Raw genomic sequence first — 17,260 nt, 5'->3', positions numbered from 1 at the left:
TTTCCAGAAAAGTGTGTCTTCTGCATCAGACGTTTAGTCCGTGGGCGTGACGTCTGAGGCTGAGACTGAGTTTTGTTTAACAAGGGGTAACTAAAGGGGTCTTATGATTGCACAGAGGTTTTAAATCAAGGGTGTCTGCAAGAAAATATACAGAGTTCAACTTTCTAACATTCTATCAGAGGACATATCTAAATCTCACTCAGACCAGCTGCTCACTAACATCCCAAACACAGACACAACAGAGCGAAAGTAACAAAGGGGAGAAAAACAAACAGTAAAAAATAACACTTCAACACCGAAACATTAATAACTATTAACTAATGAATATGTTGAGCAAATATCTCATTTATGAATGCATCAGAAATGATTGACAGGAACGCTTAAATCTGTCAAGGTAAGTTGAAAGCGATGTACGAATTGTCATTTAAAAACGCTAAAAACTCAAATGTTTGCATTAAACCGCAGAAAAGCGTTACATTTTAAGATTGAAAAAATCAAGACCAAGGATAAAACTGTACACAAGTTTCCCCACTGATCATGATTTAATAACTGTTGCTGTGAACACTATAAGGATTCATTTTCTTATTAGGAAATGGATTAAGGACACTTTATAAATGGTTTAAACAAACATTTTTGAATAAACATACAGATTTAGGATGAGTCCACATTTTATTTGCAGACCGCAGGAATGTGTCTGAAGGTTAATTCTTGTTCAGCTCACATGTCGTGATGTTTCATCCGAGCGAGTACTCCACTGGTGTTGACCTTAGAAATAACTTCTTATGTAACGAAGGTTTGCTTCGGTGCCTCTGTTGTCATAAGATGTCATGTTCAGGATTTTAGGCACATGTATAAAAAGATCTCAGTGTGTATTTTTGGCTCCGAAGTGCCCATGGCCACAAAATAACCAGTGACCAAACCACCTGAATTGTGAAATCGTTGCTATGGTTACTGCGGTCAGATAAATGTAATAGAAAACAGGCGAGGTTTCTTGAACGTGGTAGGCAAACGAGCTTTGGTGCTTGAACCGTGCAACCGCACGTGACTCATGTGCAGACTAGAACTCTGGATCGACAAATGGTTTCTATGGTTACCATATATCAGTAAGGTTATCATCACAGAACAGAACATTATAGACATCTGCATATTTAGAGAAAATTGCTTCATAATAGCACATGACTCATCACTTTGAAGCTGGGATGGAGGTTCACCGCATATAATACACTGACTTAACACTCTGACATTTGCCACGTGGCCTCTCCATAGACCAGTGTTGTGGCTGTATTACTGTGACTGGAGACATGTGTCTGTACTCACTCTAGGCGTAATATTGTCTTGCATGGACTATCCATCTGCACCGAGACATAGACTGAGAACTGAGGGCGTGACATCTGTGGCTGTCAGAGAAGTGTAGGCCTATCTCATTTTACCCTGCTGCTGCTGTTACCATTCAGGTTGGCTACAACACGAGATCTGTAAATAGACGCACATGTGTGATTTTAAACAAAAGAAACATTTCAGAACACTCCTCATCAATCCTTAATTGGAGGACAAAAAGAATTGTTCTCTTAATATTGTTATGAAACTGTAATCATGTAATGAAAACAGTTTGGCACTTGAGGCCATGCTATATCATGAATATAGTCACGTTTGCATCATAAATAAACGACATCTTTTAGTCATGACTCTATCCACAATAGAGCACGGTTATGTAAAAAACAGGGTGGAAAGGCATAAGAACAAATAATTTAAAAGGCAATACAATATTAAAGAATATACAATAAAGGTGAAAAAATTGGAAAAATAAGAAGATTAAACACATCAAAATAACAAAGTCAATATAAAATATGAATAAAAAGAAACGCAGCACATAAAAACAATAAAGTACATAAAAGCAGAATAAATAAAGGTTTTCTGCATAAATCGACCTGTGTTAGGAATAGTAATATTAGCATAAATAAAAATGATAAAATATTTAAAAACAGAAGATATTTATACAATATCAAAATAAAATCAGAAACAACATCGAAGTGTCTTTAAAACGTTCGGTTTTTAAAGGAACTGGGGAACTCATTTCTTCCGCCACGAATTCCAGCAGCATAACAGTTAAACAAACCTCCGTTACTAATTCCAAACCGTCACGTCTTTTAAATTTGCGCTGTGCTGCTTCAGTGTAGTCATTACTGAGAAATTTTAATTGATTATTTATTTATTAATTATTAATTTTAAAAGACAACTCATCGAGAATGTGTTAATCCCATTGCACTGCGGCACGTTCCCCATTCTTTTTTAATGTAAAAATGCGCTTGTTTACTGTAGAAAGTTGACGCTGCAATATCTGTTGTCTAAAGCGTGTGATCGAAACCCTCGAGTCCTGCGCCGTAAAAAGAGACTCAGCCAATCTGCATGTGTTACTTTCAATTTCACTTTCATAGGTTTGTGTTAAGCCCATTATCTGGTCATCTAGTGGCCATTTTCTGTATTTGATGTAAGTTTGTTATTCTTCCATACATGCGCAGTGTTGATTTAGATCGCAACAGCCAACGTGCGGCATCAGTTTCAGTTCAGCATGCAAACAATCGTTGCCTAGAGGAAGATGCCTGTAGATGTATTTACTAGCCTATCTGTAAGCATTCTCATTATGTGTTAACATAATATTGATTCTGGGAAGTTTAATTGTAATCGATATAATAATGAAAGAAAGTTACACGCATGTCAGATTGCAGTGCACGCATATCAAACACATTAATGTGCAGTTTGTAACTTCATATCTTATTGTATCATACAGTCATGTCATGTTTGGATGTCAGTTTTACAAAAAAATGAGAAAGGATCACAAAAGTTAATTCTGGAAAGGTGTGTGCGTGTGCATTACGCCTATGGACTGTCCCCACACAGATAATAAACCAGATATGTGTGCGTGTGTGTTTGTTAGCTAGCTGTCATGCTTCTTTAGAGTGACGCAGTTGTGAGGACAGCGTAGTCCGAGTTAGTTTAGTGGCGGAGTGATACAAACAGTCAGTGAAGCAGTTACCGTGGTGATACTGGTGCAATATCGCGTGGCTCTCAGCCAATCAGATTCGAGAACCAGAAAGAACTGTTGTATAATATGAATTAAACAGAACATGCACAAACAAATGAATGTTTTTAAGAAACATCATTGTTTTTAATTGTAGCGTATTATATACATTTGTATTTTCAGGTTGCATAACCACCATGATAACATCAAAATGCCTGATGTGAATTGGGACATAAAGACAAAAGGCAACAATAGAGAATCAAAGTTTGCAAGAAGGCCAAGTCAAGGGTCAGTTGATTTCTGTAAGAGACCATTTCACAGTGCAGAAGAGGCGGAATGAACTCCGATTATTCAGAGGGGAGACACAATAGACAGAATGAGGAAATTGCTTTTTTCTTTGTCATTTAGATGCAATTATTATCGAAGTTAACTGAAACAGTCTACCGTGTGCCCCAATACACTTCTCAAGATCTCTGTGGCAGACATTGTAAGATCCAGTTCTCATTAATCACTTGAATTTGACATCCTTTTAATAATTGTGCTGTATTTTGTTGCTCTTCAGCATGGCTAGATATGTGGCCAGTTGCTGTGTGACGACAAAAACTAGAACAATTTATGAAGAGTTTAGTTCCAAATGAGAACTCCGTTTATAATTCATTTAAAAAATCATCCTTTTTATGATGTTATCGTGTTTTTATTGTGTTTTATTGTGTTAGTTAGCTGTATTTTTTTGTTAAAATGGACTAAATGGAAACAAACCAACTGCAGTTTGATGATATTAATTGGAGTGCACAATAAAAAAACATGATTGTTGAATTTTTTTAAAACCGAGTTTTCTCATTTTGGAACCAAACTCTTCATTTGTTGATGTGGTCATTTGCAGTTATGACTGAGAGGTCATATAAATTCTAGACAAATGTCCTTATCATCACAAAAGTGAACAGCTTGCACTGATATATCTTAAAATACACCAGTGCCATTGTTTTGTCTCAAAATACACACAAATAATGTTTTTTGTAATACATGTTTGTAAAGAAAACGTCTTAAATGTCCTAATTTCACCAAGGCCAAGTCCTATATATATGACACGACAGAACGCTGCTTGCTCAATTAAATGAGAGGATCACAACTAACTGTTATACAATTATATATACTTTTCAAGTACCAAAGTATGCTGTACTGCAGATTATGATGGAAAGTATAGAAGGTCCATGATTAGAACATTTAATAAAAACAAAGTCCATGTCTGCGTACAAAAACAACTCAGAAACGGAGGTGTGTGCATTTCCCATGAGCTGCGCCTGCCATCCTCTCATCCATCATCTGAAAAGTTCAAACCTTTCAATTCATCCATAAAGACTCTGTTATTATACTCGCCTATTTTCTGTTGCTCTACTGTTGTTACAGTATAGGAGGTCACCAGTGCTCGAATTGAATCAAGTCTTATGGGGGGTCAAGGGACTGTTTTGAGTGAGTCTGTCAGACTATTCAACCATTTCAGTCCAAAATCCTGCTTTATTCAGGAACTAACTATGGCTATCAACATGTCAATCATAGCTATTTCAAGAGTGAATCCCGCATTAATATGCCGATGTACTTCCTGAAACTTTGCAGCGTGTATGTGGCCGTTGGTCTTAGCAGCATGAAAAACAAGTTTTATACAATTCTGAATGGATTCACTTATATATAGCACAGAAACCGCACAAGGAGCACTCCCTTTATAATGACTAAAAGCTGTCACTCATCTTCATCCAGATCTCTAGCACCCCAGAACCAGGCCTAATAATAATTTACACAAGGATACAAAAGCCCCCACATGGAGTTTATAAATATAGTGGATAGATATATAGAGGAAATGACCCCTCAAACAAGTAGAAGCTTCCTCTTCTCGACTGCGAGTGGAGGTTTATTATTCTTCATTTTTTATCTGAAGTGAGCTTCACCGGAGCGACGCCAATCAAGCAGTCATGTCACAATTTCCTGGGCATATCGGGTCTTTAGAATTTAGAGACATGACAACCAGCCCATAAACAAACTTAATATCAATTATTGTAAATAATTAATTCATGAAATTTACCATATCCATTGCATGAATTTAATCACATTTGTCATTATCAGTTTTACTCAAATAAAAATATCTGAGGGACCCCCTAAGTCTATTTTTTACTTCTTTTGGGGGGTCCCGGATCCCCCAGCCCCCCTTCAATTCGAGCACTGGGTGTCACAATATACCGCTTTTTGACAATTGTGATATTAATAACCACGACTGTTGACGTAATGCACAAACCGTATGATATTACTGTTAATAACCAGTTGACCAACTTCCTACACTTCTATTTTGAGTGTGATTTACTGGCTAAAAAATAAAATAAACAGAATTAAAGATACATTTGACATTATTTAAATGAATAAATAGATACATATGACATGATCATATGTTTACCGTCATGACAGATGTTCTGTTTTATAATGTTTTTTGAGTAAAGGAGACCACGTGGGGTCAATGAGTTCACAAGGACAACTCAATTGTCTCAGTCTGTGACAGTGTATCTCTCAACCATTGAAGTAACTTCATGATGTTAAAAGTCTCCTAAAATGCTGAAAATGTTACAAAAACACATTAACTCACTGTCATTTTATTACCTTTATTAATATGAAATTGTACGAAGGGCTATCACAATAACAGGTTTTCGTTACACGATTGTCGTGGCCAAAAAATCACTGTCATGCAGAAATTCAGGTCACTCTATCAAGTTCACAAACTTCCTCACTGAAAGGTCTATACAATCTTAAGACGTAGAATATAATCGGTGTCTTATAATATAGAACATAATCGGTTCATGCATTGGTGCGAGTGGGCATCCAGTGCATGCAGAAGTGGGCATCCGATTCCTCATTTTTTCCACTTAATCCTCTCCCTCCCTTCCCCCTTCACTCATCTCCGCATTATCCTCTGTGCATTTGAATCATTTTGTCACGGGGGTCTCTCTCCTCCCGCCCCCTCACCTCATTTCTCTTCACAGCACATTGTTCGGGCTGAAAAGAAACATTTCATTTCTGTCTCGCGTCTGCTGGTGTCGAGTGTTCGTCGCAGAGAGCGAAACTGAGCAACTTCACACGGACACGCGCTGCTTCTGTCTGCAGCTCACGTTCAGATGTGCTGAGGGCCAGTAACATGGGTCTACCTCTGAATTTGACCACGAGAGCGACTGGCACATCGAGAATGTTTGGAATAACGTTACATTGGAAGTGATCTCGACGTATTTTCACCGTTTACTGCTGTAGGTGAGTTGCTATGCAACGCGATGTTTGCCGTTACAGGTGCGCATGCTGTTAAATATCTAATTATACAACACGTAATATTGTAAACATCCATACATTACTTTTATCATTTGGATAATGTATTGTTTGACAGGTGAGTTTTAAACGAGGCTTGGTTTAAATGCAACATTGAATGAAATATTGTAGTAGGCTATTTAACATTTGTATGACGAAAAAGTGCACGTCTTGTTTCGCATGTGTTCTTTTATGCATTTCTAGTCTCAAATAGAGTTTTATATAAAACAGCTTGAGAAATGTTTAGGAGGAAAGTGCCACGTTCACTTTCCAATTCATTATGTGCGTGTCAATAGCAATTTGGTTCAGAAACGTTATTTTAGTTGTCAAAAATGTAATATAATGCTAAAATAGCAGTTACCCATCACCCAGCGTTATAGCTACATTATCACACTACATTACCACGCAAAAACAAAAACTCAAAAATTCATGTTTTTTATTGGGTTAGTTAGCTGGGCAATTCCGTGAAAATGTCAACCTTACCACGAAAAAATTAAGTTTTTACCAGCGGTTTTTACTATGGTAACAGCACAGATTTGAACATTTGGTGGTTCAAATACCCATGTGAGATCTCTCTTCAAATTTGTAAAGCATTTGTTTTATTTTTAGTGCATGATTTTTCATAGTCAGGTAAGTGCCATTTTCAGGATTGTCACATCCATAACGCTACATATTCCTCATAAATGGACACATGAAAATGAATATAAAGTAACTATTTTATGTTCTATAAAGAGGCATCCCTTCTCCATTCATTGGGTATTATTGCTTCAGGATTGTGCATTTTATTTTATAGAAATCCTACAAAGTTTATCGTCTCCCAAAAACCGCGTCCTTTTTTTGTCACATCCATAACGCATGTTTATTTCCCTTTTTTTAAATATACATTTTTTTCATAGAGTGACATTTTTTGATGTTTAGACTCTATCAACAAGGGTTCAGTAAAATATAAACAGATGGTTCAATATAATCGCAACAAATTCATTCTCTGAGCATTTTTATGTCACGTCCATAACGCAAAATGTCACGTCCATAACGCTGGAATTGCCCAGCTGTATTTTTTTGTTATTATGGCTTAAATTAAAACAAATCAACTGCAGTTTGATTGATATTCATTGGAATGCACAATAAAAAAAACATGATTTTTGATTTAATTTGAGTTATAACATTTTGGAACCAGCTCTTCGTATGTTCTTAGAGAAAACGTTGCTGAAACGTCATTACTTTAAAACAGAAGCATACAGTTATGCACGTTCTGTTATTCATTCTAATAGCCATGTGATGTATATACAAAAGCAATGCCTACAAAAACCAATATATATACAAAAATGACCGAAACCATGAGATGATGTGAGAGGAGTATATGCATGTTTGGCTATAGGTATTTAACATTCAGCTGGACTTGTGGTTTGGGGTTGGTGGGGGTTGGGATGCTGATATCTGGGCTCCTATCAGACTCATCTCATGAAAATAAATGAGCTACATCTGAAAATGCATTTTAAGACCATTGCTTCAGCTGAGGCTTATTTAATTAAGGGCTTCTTCCCATATGGGTCATGACAAGTGATGCTGGTATAACACGAATAACTAATGCCAATAACATCATACAATGTTTAACAAATTAGTACATTTAAAAGGCTACTTTATTACTTACGATGTGGTAGCTTATTGCTCATGAGAGTTCTCTCAGTTTTAATGCACCAGTTATTGATTCATCCTTTATGATTCAATACTGTTGAAGTGTACAGAGGTATTACTGATTGATTGACCTGAAGGTAATTTAAACTTAGAATAACAGGTTAAAGATGTTGGGTATTAAGTGAATTAACGTCTGATTGGATTCACCAGTTTTGGTGTTCACTGCATTGCAGGAAAATGAGTTAGTGTTAAGGCCTGTCCACACCGGGACGATAACCGCACGCGCTTATCGCCAGCGTTTTTCAAGATGTTTTTCGGCGTTCATACCCAAACGATTTTCACTGTCGATGAGCCGAGTGATCGTGCGAATTCATTCCCTGACATAGATGGCGCTTAATGAAGAACAGAAATTCCCCGGTACACAAGGTGGCGCCGCGCAACTTTATGCGTCTGACACTCGCTTGTCACGCAGAAGAAGAATTCATCTCGCTTCCTCTTCGTCAATGTGTGCTTAAGCGCCACCAAGTGGTGTTTTACTGTAACTTCAGCAGCTCCAGGCACGTGAACAAAAGCGCCAATCTCATTGGTCGGCCAGTTTTTAACGCGCCGCGTCAAACCAAGAAAACGAGCCCGAGGCGTTAAAAAAATGACGGTTTTATGCCTGCCGTTTTGCTTGTCGGTGTGCACACTCACATTGGTGGCCTTTTTTTTTATTCACAAGGCGTTAAACGTCGACGACAAACGCGCGTCTTGGTGTGGACAAGCCATTAGAGAAATTAAAGTTACAGTAAAACTTAAAAGTTAGAGTTAAAGTAAGAGTCGGGCCCATGGAGCTCTAAGAACACAGTAATAACTTCTGAGATAAGATCACGGTGGATGTACAGAACCTCTGCCTTCCATCAGGTGCATCAACACCCAGGAGGAAATGTGATGTATTATCTCTGACGGGAGGTTTGCCTTTTCAAGCCAGGATCATGCACTCATTTTCTTCTACCTGTTCAAGTGTGTGCCGGTCGTGATCCCAAAGCAGCAAACTTTCTATGGCTTCATAAAACAATATTGTTCTCTCAGAACTTTTCTATAGACTTACCTAACCTTTTCTTAAACTTCGCTACTAGTAGCTTTGAGACAACATCAATCAAAAACGTGAAGCATTTCATAGCTTTTTTGGGTTATTGTGCCAGTACCTACAGTGGATCAGAACATACAGTAAGGCATTTGCCAGACACCTCTCTCTAAACCGTGGAAAAGAAATCTGGAGGAAAACTGCGCTGATTTTAATAAATACATAATCTTAAATAATATATTTGAGTAAAATGGAGAGACGCTCAAGTGAGGTTGTAATTAATCGAAAATTAACGAGAAATGTGCACGTCACCCAGTCTCAAATAGCACAAGGCTTAGAAATATTAAAAGACAGCACTTATTTGGATGACAAACCCGGTTGAAAGCACTACGGGTTGGTTTACATTTTTTAGGCCTAATAAGCCTTGAATTATGGGATATTGTGTACTTTGCATGTCCCCTGTTAATTGTTGGACACATTACAGTTGATTTGGAGTTAGGATACAATCTACATTATATAAAGCAGTACAGTATCCACCATAGAAATTTAGCACAGTGGTTCATAAACTGGGGGCGCCCCTAAAATGGTACCAGGGGGGCACAGATTTATAGCATGTTTTCATTTAGTATTTATCATAAATCCTGTGTACTTAAACATCAGAAAAATAAGCATTAAATGTTTTGGACTGAATTAAAATTCTAAGTCCGTATTTGGGGGGCACAGAGGGGTGCACCCTTCACTGGGGGGACTCACAATGAAAATAAGCCGCTAATTTAGCAGATGCTTTTATAAGTTCAAAGCAACATCCAGAACGTTTATAACAGGGTTAGTCCTCTGGAGCAAGCAGGGGTTAAGTGCTTTGCTCAAGGGTACTGTCCATTGGCAAAAAAGGTCATGGCTTACTCTTTATGGGGCGTAAACCAGCAACTATCCCATTACTAACCCTGAGCTTTAGCCACTCCCACAACCCCAGTGGTCTGAATGAGGAATAGACTGAATTCATTTTATGTCAAAATTTAAAAGCTATCGTTTGAATCTGTGAGTGAGTTTGAAGGTGCTGTTTGCATCTCATCTGTAGGTGGTCAGGAAGCCGCAGTGATGGCAGGAATTTTGTTTTTAGAGAAGATGACACGTTACTTAACAAATCACAGCCAGCATGTATCATTTGCTGAAATTTTGAAACATATGGTGACATAAATACTGCTGCTTCGTCTGGAGCCTTTGTATGCTAATGCTCCTTCCCCACGGATGAATTATGAACTTGGCCAGCAACATCTGGCATGTGTGGAGGATTTGAGGGTGGGCGACAAAGGCCGTCTAGTGTGCCCTATAGTCACTCAGAGAGACAAACATCTCTGCCTTCTCCCTTCTACCAGTCATTCTTCATCTGTGACGTAAAAGTGATAGTTCACCCAAAAACAAAAAATGCTATCATCTTTTATTCACCCTCTTTTCGTGTCAAACCTGTATGACTTTCTTTCTTCCGCAGAACACAAAAGAAGATATTTCGAAAAATGTTGTTGACAGAACAGCGATGACAGCCATTCACTTGCATTGGTTTTGTGTCCATACTATAGAAGTCAATGGCTGCCACCGCTGTTCAGTTATCAACGTTCTTCAGAATATCTTCTTTTGTGTTCTGTGGAAGAAAGAAAGTCATACAGGTTCGAAATTACATTATTTAAATTTTTTGGTGAACTAAGGAAGGCAGTGTACCGTATACTAAACTAATGAACAGCAGCCATTAGAACTGAGTGACTCATAAGCCGCAAAATGTGTCTGTATGTTTGCTTTTATCAGCCTGGAGTTTTGGAAAATGATATTGCATTGCTTATTGCGTATTGTTTCAAAGTAATATTTCAAGCAAGTTCAGTTTGCCCACAGAAAGCAACTAAACATTATGAAAAACGACCTGATAGTTAATTTGGCTAATTTGGTTAACAGGCTTGTGTCACATGTGATGTCATGAAATGCTATTTGACTGTCACTACCAATCAAGTTGAACCACTAAATTGTTCAGTGTTTACAAAAATCAACAGACATGACATGACCCCACTAACTCCTACGGATAATTCCACATGAGCCTTAAGGCTGAAGTATAGTTCCCTTTTGAAGCATACATGAGAGACAACGTACAGTGCGCGTGACGCAAATTTCAGCATCAGAATAGTAGGCACCGGCGGAATTTTGTTACCTCGCGCACAAAGTACGTGAAGGTCGCGCATGCGCATTCCATTTCTTGCAGTAATTAGTTTAACCACTTAGTGGCAACAGTGTCCTGGGAGCATCGATTCAAGGTAGGAGAAGAAATCCTGACCCCTGTAGGCCCACAGAGTTATTGCAATATGTCACAACGCGCATGTGTCAAAACCTGTGTGTACGCGTATATGGCTCCTCTGAACCATAGAATGTGTTTGCATCGCTCTGCCAGCTATCATGATGTGTCAAACCGGACAATACAAGAAATATTCTAAATTAAGCTTTAGTGCACTTAATCATGACGATTTCTTGGTGTTATACGGTTTGCTGGCATAGGTAACTGGTAGATTAGCAATAGTTATGGCGAGCAGTATGACAAGCTGCTAATGTGTGGTAATATCAGCTGCCTGTGAGAGAGGAACATATTGAGATATTTCACACTTCCTGTGATTCCAGGATTCTATCATTTGAGAACTCATGTGAGATCAGATATGCATGGTGGAAGCACAAATGATTGTCTAGCATGTTCTGCTTAATAATTTTTTTAGACTTGGTTTCAAAGATACCTTGCATTGGAATGGAACAAGACGCAATACTTCATACTTTTCATGATAACGCAGCGATCTCTAATGTTGTTTTGCGGCGTTGTTTCTGCATTCTGCAAATCATGCATCCGTCACTTACTCAAACGTCCGTGTCAGTTGTATTAAAATGCAAAGTTCAGAGAGTAAACGCAAGTGCGGTGCGATGACGTCACGGATATGCTAATTAGAACGTAGCGTCACCTCGCGCCATAGTGACAGGTAATAACAGATTATGATAGGACGTGATAAAGGACCATGGGAATCATTAGGACAGAGTACAAATTACTGACATTAATATATGCTCAAAATGATTTAGTCTTTAGTTCATTGTTATAAAGTGTGAATTGGTCCAAAATATTGAATTTCTGCTAATGCATGGTGCTGGCGACATTCAAATTGACAGCTATTTTACTGATATGTGTCGGGGTAATAGGATGTTCGGTGTGCGGTATTTCAAAGCAAAAATGCTAATAGCCGCATTAAATGATATTAATTCGATGTGGATTGCAATTAGTGTAAATTTATAGTGGAGGAACTAGACCAAATTTAACAAGCTCATTGTAAATGACGTGAAGAAGTGTGAATCAGGCATATCACACACAGATGATGACCCATTTCTTCAGGCTCTTTTTTACGAGTGACTAAATGACTAGATTATGAGTGGCATGAAGGGTTGTCATATCTTTTGGATTTTACCTTTTGGAAACAGCTGAAGGGTTTCCCTGAGCTCTAAAAATATGCATTATTTATTCCACACAAATGTTGCACAGAGGAACTAAAACAGAAGCAGAGACAGATCTGATGTGTAGGGAAGAGCAGATCCCGCAGGGAAACGTGTGATGCTGGAGAACCAGAGCTTGATCTCATTAGTACTGAAGCGTGTAGTGTTGACCTTCCTCCACAATCTCTTTGCCTGACTGATTCCAATCCTAAACCTTTAATGATAAGAAAATAATTATACTGCATAGAAATGTTCATCAGCTAAAATATTTTTTCGGCTAGCCCAACACAAAAGTAACAATTATGGTCACGTGTTATCGTCTCACGAGACCGATGTGTACCAATTCTTGTACAGTATTTCAGAGCTTCATTACATTTCCGGATGCTTCCACAAGCATTATATGTTCTTTACCGAGACAAATGAGCCTTTTCGACTTAAATCCTATATGTACAGTAAGTTATAATGTAGCTGTTAAGGTGATACTTCACCCAAAAATGAAAATTCTGTCATCGTTTACTCACCTTCGAGTTGTTCCAAATCTATATAAATTCTTTGCTCTGATGAACACAAAGAAAGATAGTTGAAAGAACGCTTAATAACCAGACAGATTTTGCCCCCATTGACTCCCATAGTAGGAAAAAATAGTACATGCCTGAAGAATTGAACTGTTTGCTGTCCTACATTCTTCAAAATATCTTCTTTTGTGTTCAACACAACCAAATAAAAAATATAAAGACATTTTTCCTACTATGGCTAACGATTCTGCTAATCTTGTAGAAACAGGCAGATCTTATCACCATTGTGGAACAGTTCCAGAAAAGGCTTTGGAGGGCACGTACTATTGTATTATTGCTCCTGTGTGACATATCACTTATTGCTCCCTGAACTCTCTCCAGGTCTTTACATCATCGAGACAGTTGAAAAGTGATCTAACAGTGTCACTCTTTTTAAGAGACACATAAATCTGACTGTCGTCTGTGTAACAGTGAAAAGGCAAGCCATGCTCCCTAATTATTGATCCAAGCGGAAGCAAATAAAGAGAGAAGAGAGAGGTCCTACCACTGAGCACTTAAAAGATATTCACTGAAAACCTTAATGAATGGTTAGTAAGGTGTGGTTTGTTATATTAGTGAAATATGCTCAAACAGTTGAGTCAACTTAAGATAATAAGGCATCCTAACACAAGCACGTTTGGGTTTGTGAGTAAGCTCAAGTCCATCCAACTTAAAAAATGATGTTTAAGTCATTATTTGTCACGACATAGTCAAGTTTACTTAATGAAAATATGTTTTGTTGGCTGAACATACATAGAGAATATAGATTGGTTATTTAAAAATAAACACATTAATTGTCTTTTACTGTATGTGTCTTCAAACAGACCAAAACTCTGATCAAATACCTGTTTAAACAGTTTGTGACGAGTGCATTTATACCAGTATAGGCAAGGTGTCATGCACTAACAGCTCAACATTGAACACAGAAACCTCAACCATGGTACCAATCAAAATCCAGGCTCATTTTGTTTAGTCTATGCAAAACAATCATTTGACTCCTTTAACAAAACATTTATGTTCAAGTTACTTATTTATCTTTGTAGGGAGAACATTTTGCAAGTTGGATTTTTACAGTGCTGTAACGTCAGTACATGTTAGTAATCCAAACCGCTCTCATCTCCCATTGACTCCCATAGTATTTATCTTCCCTACTATGGCAGTAAATGTGGAATGAGATCTGTTTGGTGACCGACATTCTTCCAAATATCTTCCTTTGTGTACAGCGGGAAAAAATAAATGTATACAGGTTTGGAACAATCTGAGGGTGAGTCATTTTTGGGTGAACTGTCCCTTTAAAAGGCAAAGTGTGGAAGCGAGCGGGTTTCGAGGTGCGTCTTCTCTGTGCTTTACATGGACCGAAGGCAGCACAACAGAGACTAGCGATGTTTCTCCGATCTGACCCGGATGAGATGAGATTCTTGAGCTCTTTAAACCGAGAGCAGCTTGAGCGGCGTGGTGACCTACTTCCATCGGCTTGAAGAGCAGCCGTTCATCACATTAAACCGTTCCCGCGTCGAACACAATGATGCACGGCTGGCGCTGCGATCATCTGCATGTTGAGAATAAAACTGATGCCTTTGAATGACAGGTGCTCAGATACTGATGGCCATCATCTTCCTTATGACCTAATCGTCATGAACTCTTTCCAAATGAAAGGTTATTAATGCTGTATGATACACCAGATGAAGAGGATTCATGGGTGGAAAAGTGATTCATCTCAGTTGTCAAAGTTTGAAACTTGGAGCTCGTGTGTAACGTAGTCCAGCGTTGTTCATGTTTGATGGTCAAACTTTCTTTCTTATGCAGCAGAACACAAAAGAAGATATTATATTTTAAAGAATGTTGGTAAGCGAACACTAGTTGGCGGTACCCATTGACTTGCATTGGTTTTGTTTCAAAACAATAGAAGTGAATGGGGACAGCTGTTGCTCTGTTACCAACATTCTTCAAAATATCTTTTGTTTTCTGGAGAAAAAACTAAGTCATACAGGTTTGAAATGACGTGGCAATGATGAACATTAAGTAACTTTTGGATAAATTAAGTGTAAGTGAAAATATAACTTGTCGGCTAAAAAAAGTCTTATGTTTGCTTGTGAAGTTATTTATAACCAGATTTATGCAGTTTTAATTCCAGCAGCATTTCTGTGATAAATCTGTCTCCGTCTCTCTTCACAGTGCTTTGGACGCAGATCATGAATAATGTGACAATGTAAATGTCACCGGATCAGCCGTGAGAAGATCACAGATCAGCGCAAATACAAACAATCCCACCAACTGGAGCAGATCCTTCTGTCTGTGTACTGGACATAGAGCTCCGATGACTGGAGCAGCGTGCCGTTGTGTTGAAACATCCTCAGAGGACCACAGCACTTCTCCATGCTAACCATCTCCATGCTATTGAGAAGATTACAGACAGAGGAGGATGTCAACAGAGGCAGAACTGACGCAAGCCCATGTCAAACTCAGTGTCAAGAAGGAGTCCAAGAGAAAAGGTCAGTGTTTGAATGATTGAATATACTGTATATATAAGATGGCAAGAAATGTGGCGTAACCAGTGGCTGTCAACTGATCTTCTTCGTGGGCTCAGATTTGACATCGGACGTCACGAAGCAAAGAAACGCTTTCAATTGAATGGGTTGTCATGCCTGGATGTTATAGAGACCCGAGGATTGGCTCTTTACTTTTGCCAATGAGCTTCCACCCAGTCTTCATTTCTTCCACTTTCTTCATTTATTGTGTCTTTTGTGAACTACTTAATGATATGTTAGGCAAAAAGTACTATTTCCCATACAAATGATTACTGAAACGACATTTCTGGGTACTCTTTCCTGCGTTGTGCCTAACCTTAAAATCTCAACCGTGTTCTTCTAAACGCTGATTATGTTTGACTTGCATGCACTTTGCTCATGCAGATGAAATACACCTCTTGTTTTTTCAAAACGATGTATAATATTCTAAAACAATCAAATCTTCACCTCAGTAAGACTTGTACTGTAAAACAAGAAAGCTGTGTGTTCACCTGCCGTATGTTTCACTCTCGCCGTCCATAAATGATTAATGAAATGGCCTCATCCTTGAATTTTCTTCCATCTCCATAGCAACTGCTGCTCACAGACAATAATCCTCGTGAAAACTGATTCAAACGCACAGCTGTCACCAAAAACCACGCACACAAAAACACACGTGCAGTACACACTTCATGAGTGTCTCATTCAACGACAGCAAAAACAAAACAGTGACACCAAACTGAAAGTTTTCTGTTCAATACACCGAGACCGCTTCGGCTTCTTAAGTGCTCCATTACTCGTTTAACCAAATCATTGAAACATCATAATTATATTGATTCCCACACACCTGCGATTCACAATCTAGTTTAGCCGATGTTTGGAAAAAGACGAGGGCTTGCTTGATCAACAAAACTGATCATTGAAACCGATTCATCATCTCACCCTCAACTGGTTTCAAACCTGTATACATTTCTTGGTTCTGTTGAAAATAAGAAGAAGATATTTTGAAGAATGTGGAAAGCCAAACAGTTGTGGGATTCTGTTCTGTTTATTGACTACCGTTGCATTCTCTTGCTATAGTAGTCGATAGTGCCCCAGAACTGTTTGGTTAAAAACTCAGTCTTCAATGTCTTCTTGTGTTCAACAGAACAACGGGTTTGGAAGAATAGACTACAAATATGTCACTATGTCATAACGAAAGGTGCTGAATATTTCTGCATTGAATAATGCTTCATTTCTGGTAAGTCGTCTGTTGGAAGGTCAAAGGTCAATCGGTTCCTTTATCAAGCCTCCAAAAGTGAAACAGTCTCCTGACAGCTTGAGGCGTCTGAAGAGAGTCTATCTCCTCCCCATCTGCTGCCATCTGTCCTGCGACGTCTGAGCTTGACTAACACGCCTCACGCGAAGAGCCAGCAGGCGTGTCCAGGAGCTTCACTGACCGACACTCACCAGCACAGATCCAGACTGCGTTTTCACACGAGAATAGAACAGAATGAGAGTAGTAGTAGTGAAGTTTTCCAATCACACCGTGACATGCTCATTTAAAACCCTTTATATGGGTGATCTCAGAAACTGTCAGGAGAACATTATTGTTGACAGCAGATTTATTCCAAGCTAAAATGATGTTTGCTGATTTCAG

At 38.5% G+C, this 17,260-nt stretch overlaps 1 protein-coding gene across 5 annotated transcripts in view; it reads left to right on the top strand.

The window, feature by feature from the left end:
* Nucleotides 1-5,915: 5,915 nt before the first annotated feature.
* dab1b (DAB adaptor protein 1b) overlaps nucleotides 5,916-17,260 on the top strand; it is a 33,517-nt gene continuing 22,172 nt past the window's right edge. Inside the window, exons 1-2 of one of the 5 annotated variants that reach the window (XM_057333064.1) lie at nucleotides 5,916-6,304; nucleotides 15,290-15,606. In XM_057333064.1, coding sequence (XP_057189047.1) covers nucleotides 15,537-15,606 — 70 coding nt within the window. In that variant the 5' untranslated portion in view covers nucleotides 5,916-6,304; nucleotides 15,290-15,536. Of the gene's footprint in view, nucleotides 6,341-15,289; nucleotides 15,607-17,260 lie in introns of all 5 variants that reach the window. The other 4 variants (XM_057333061.1, XM_057333060.1, XM_057333062.1 and 1 more) reach the window with 4 other exon arrangements.

This window comes from Triplophysa rosa, linkage group LG5 (assembly GCF_024868665.1).
Source record: "Triplophysa rosa linkage group LG5, Trosa_1v2, whole genome shotgun sequence".
Classification (NCBI taxonomy): Eukaryota; Metazoa; Chordata; class Actinopteri; order Cypriniformes; family Nemacheilidae; genus Triplophysa; species Triplophysa rosa.
This window is presented reverse-complemented; position numbering and strand designations above follow the sequence as displayed.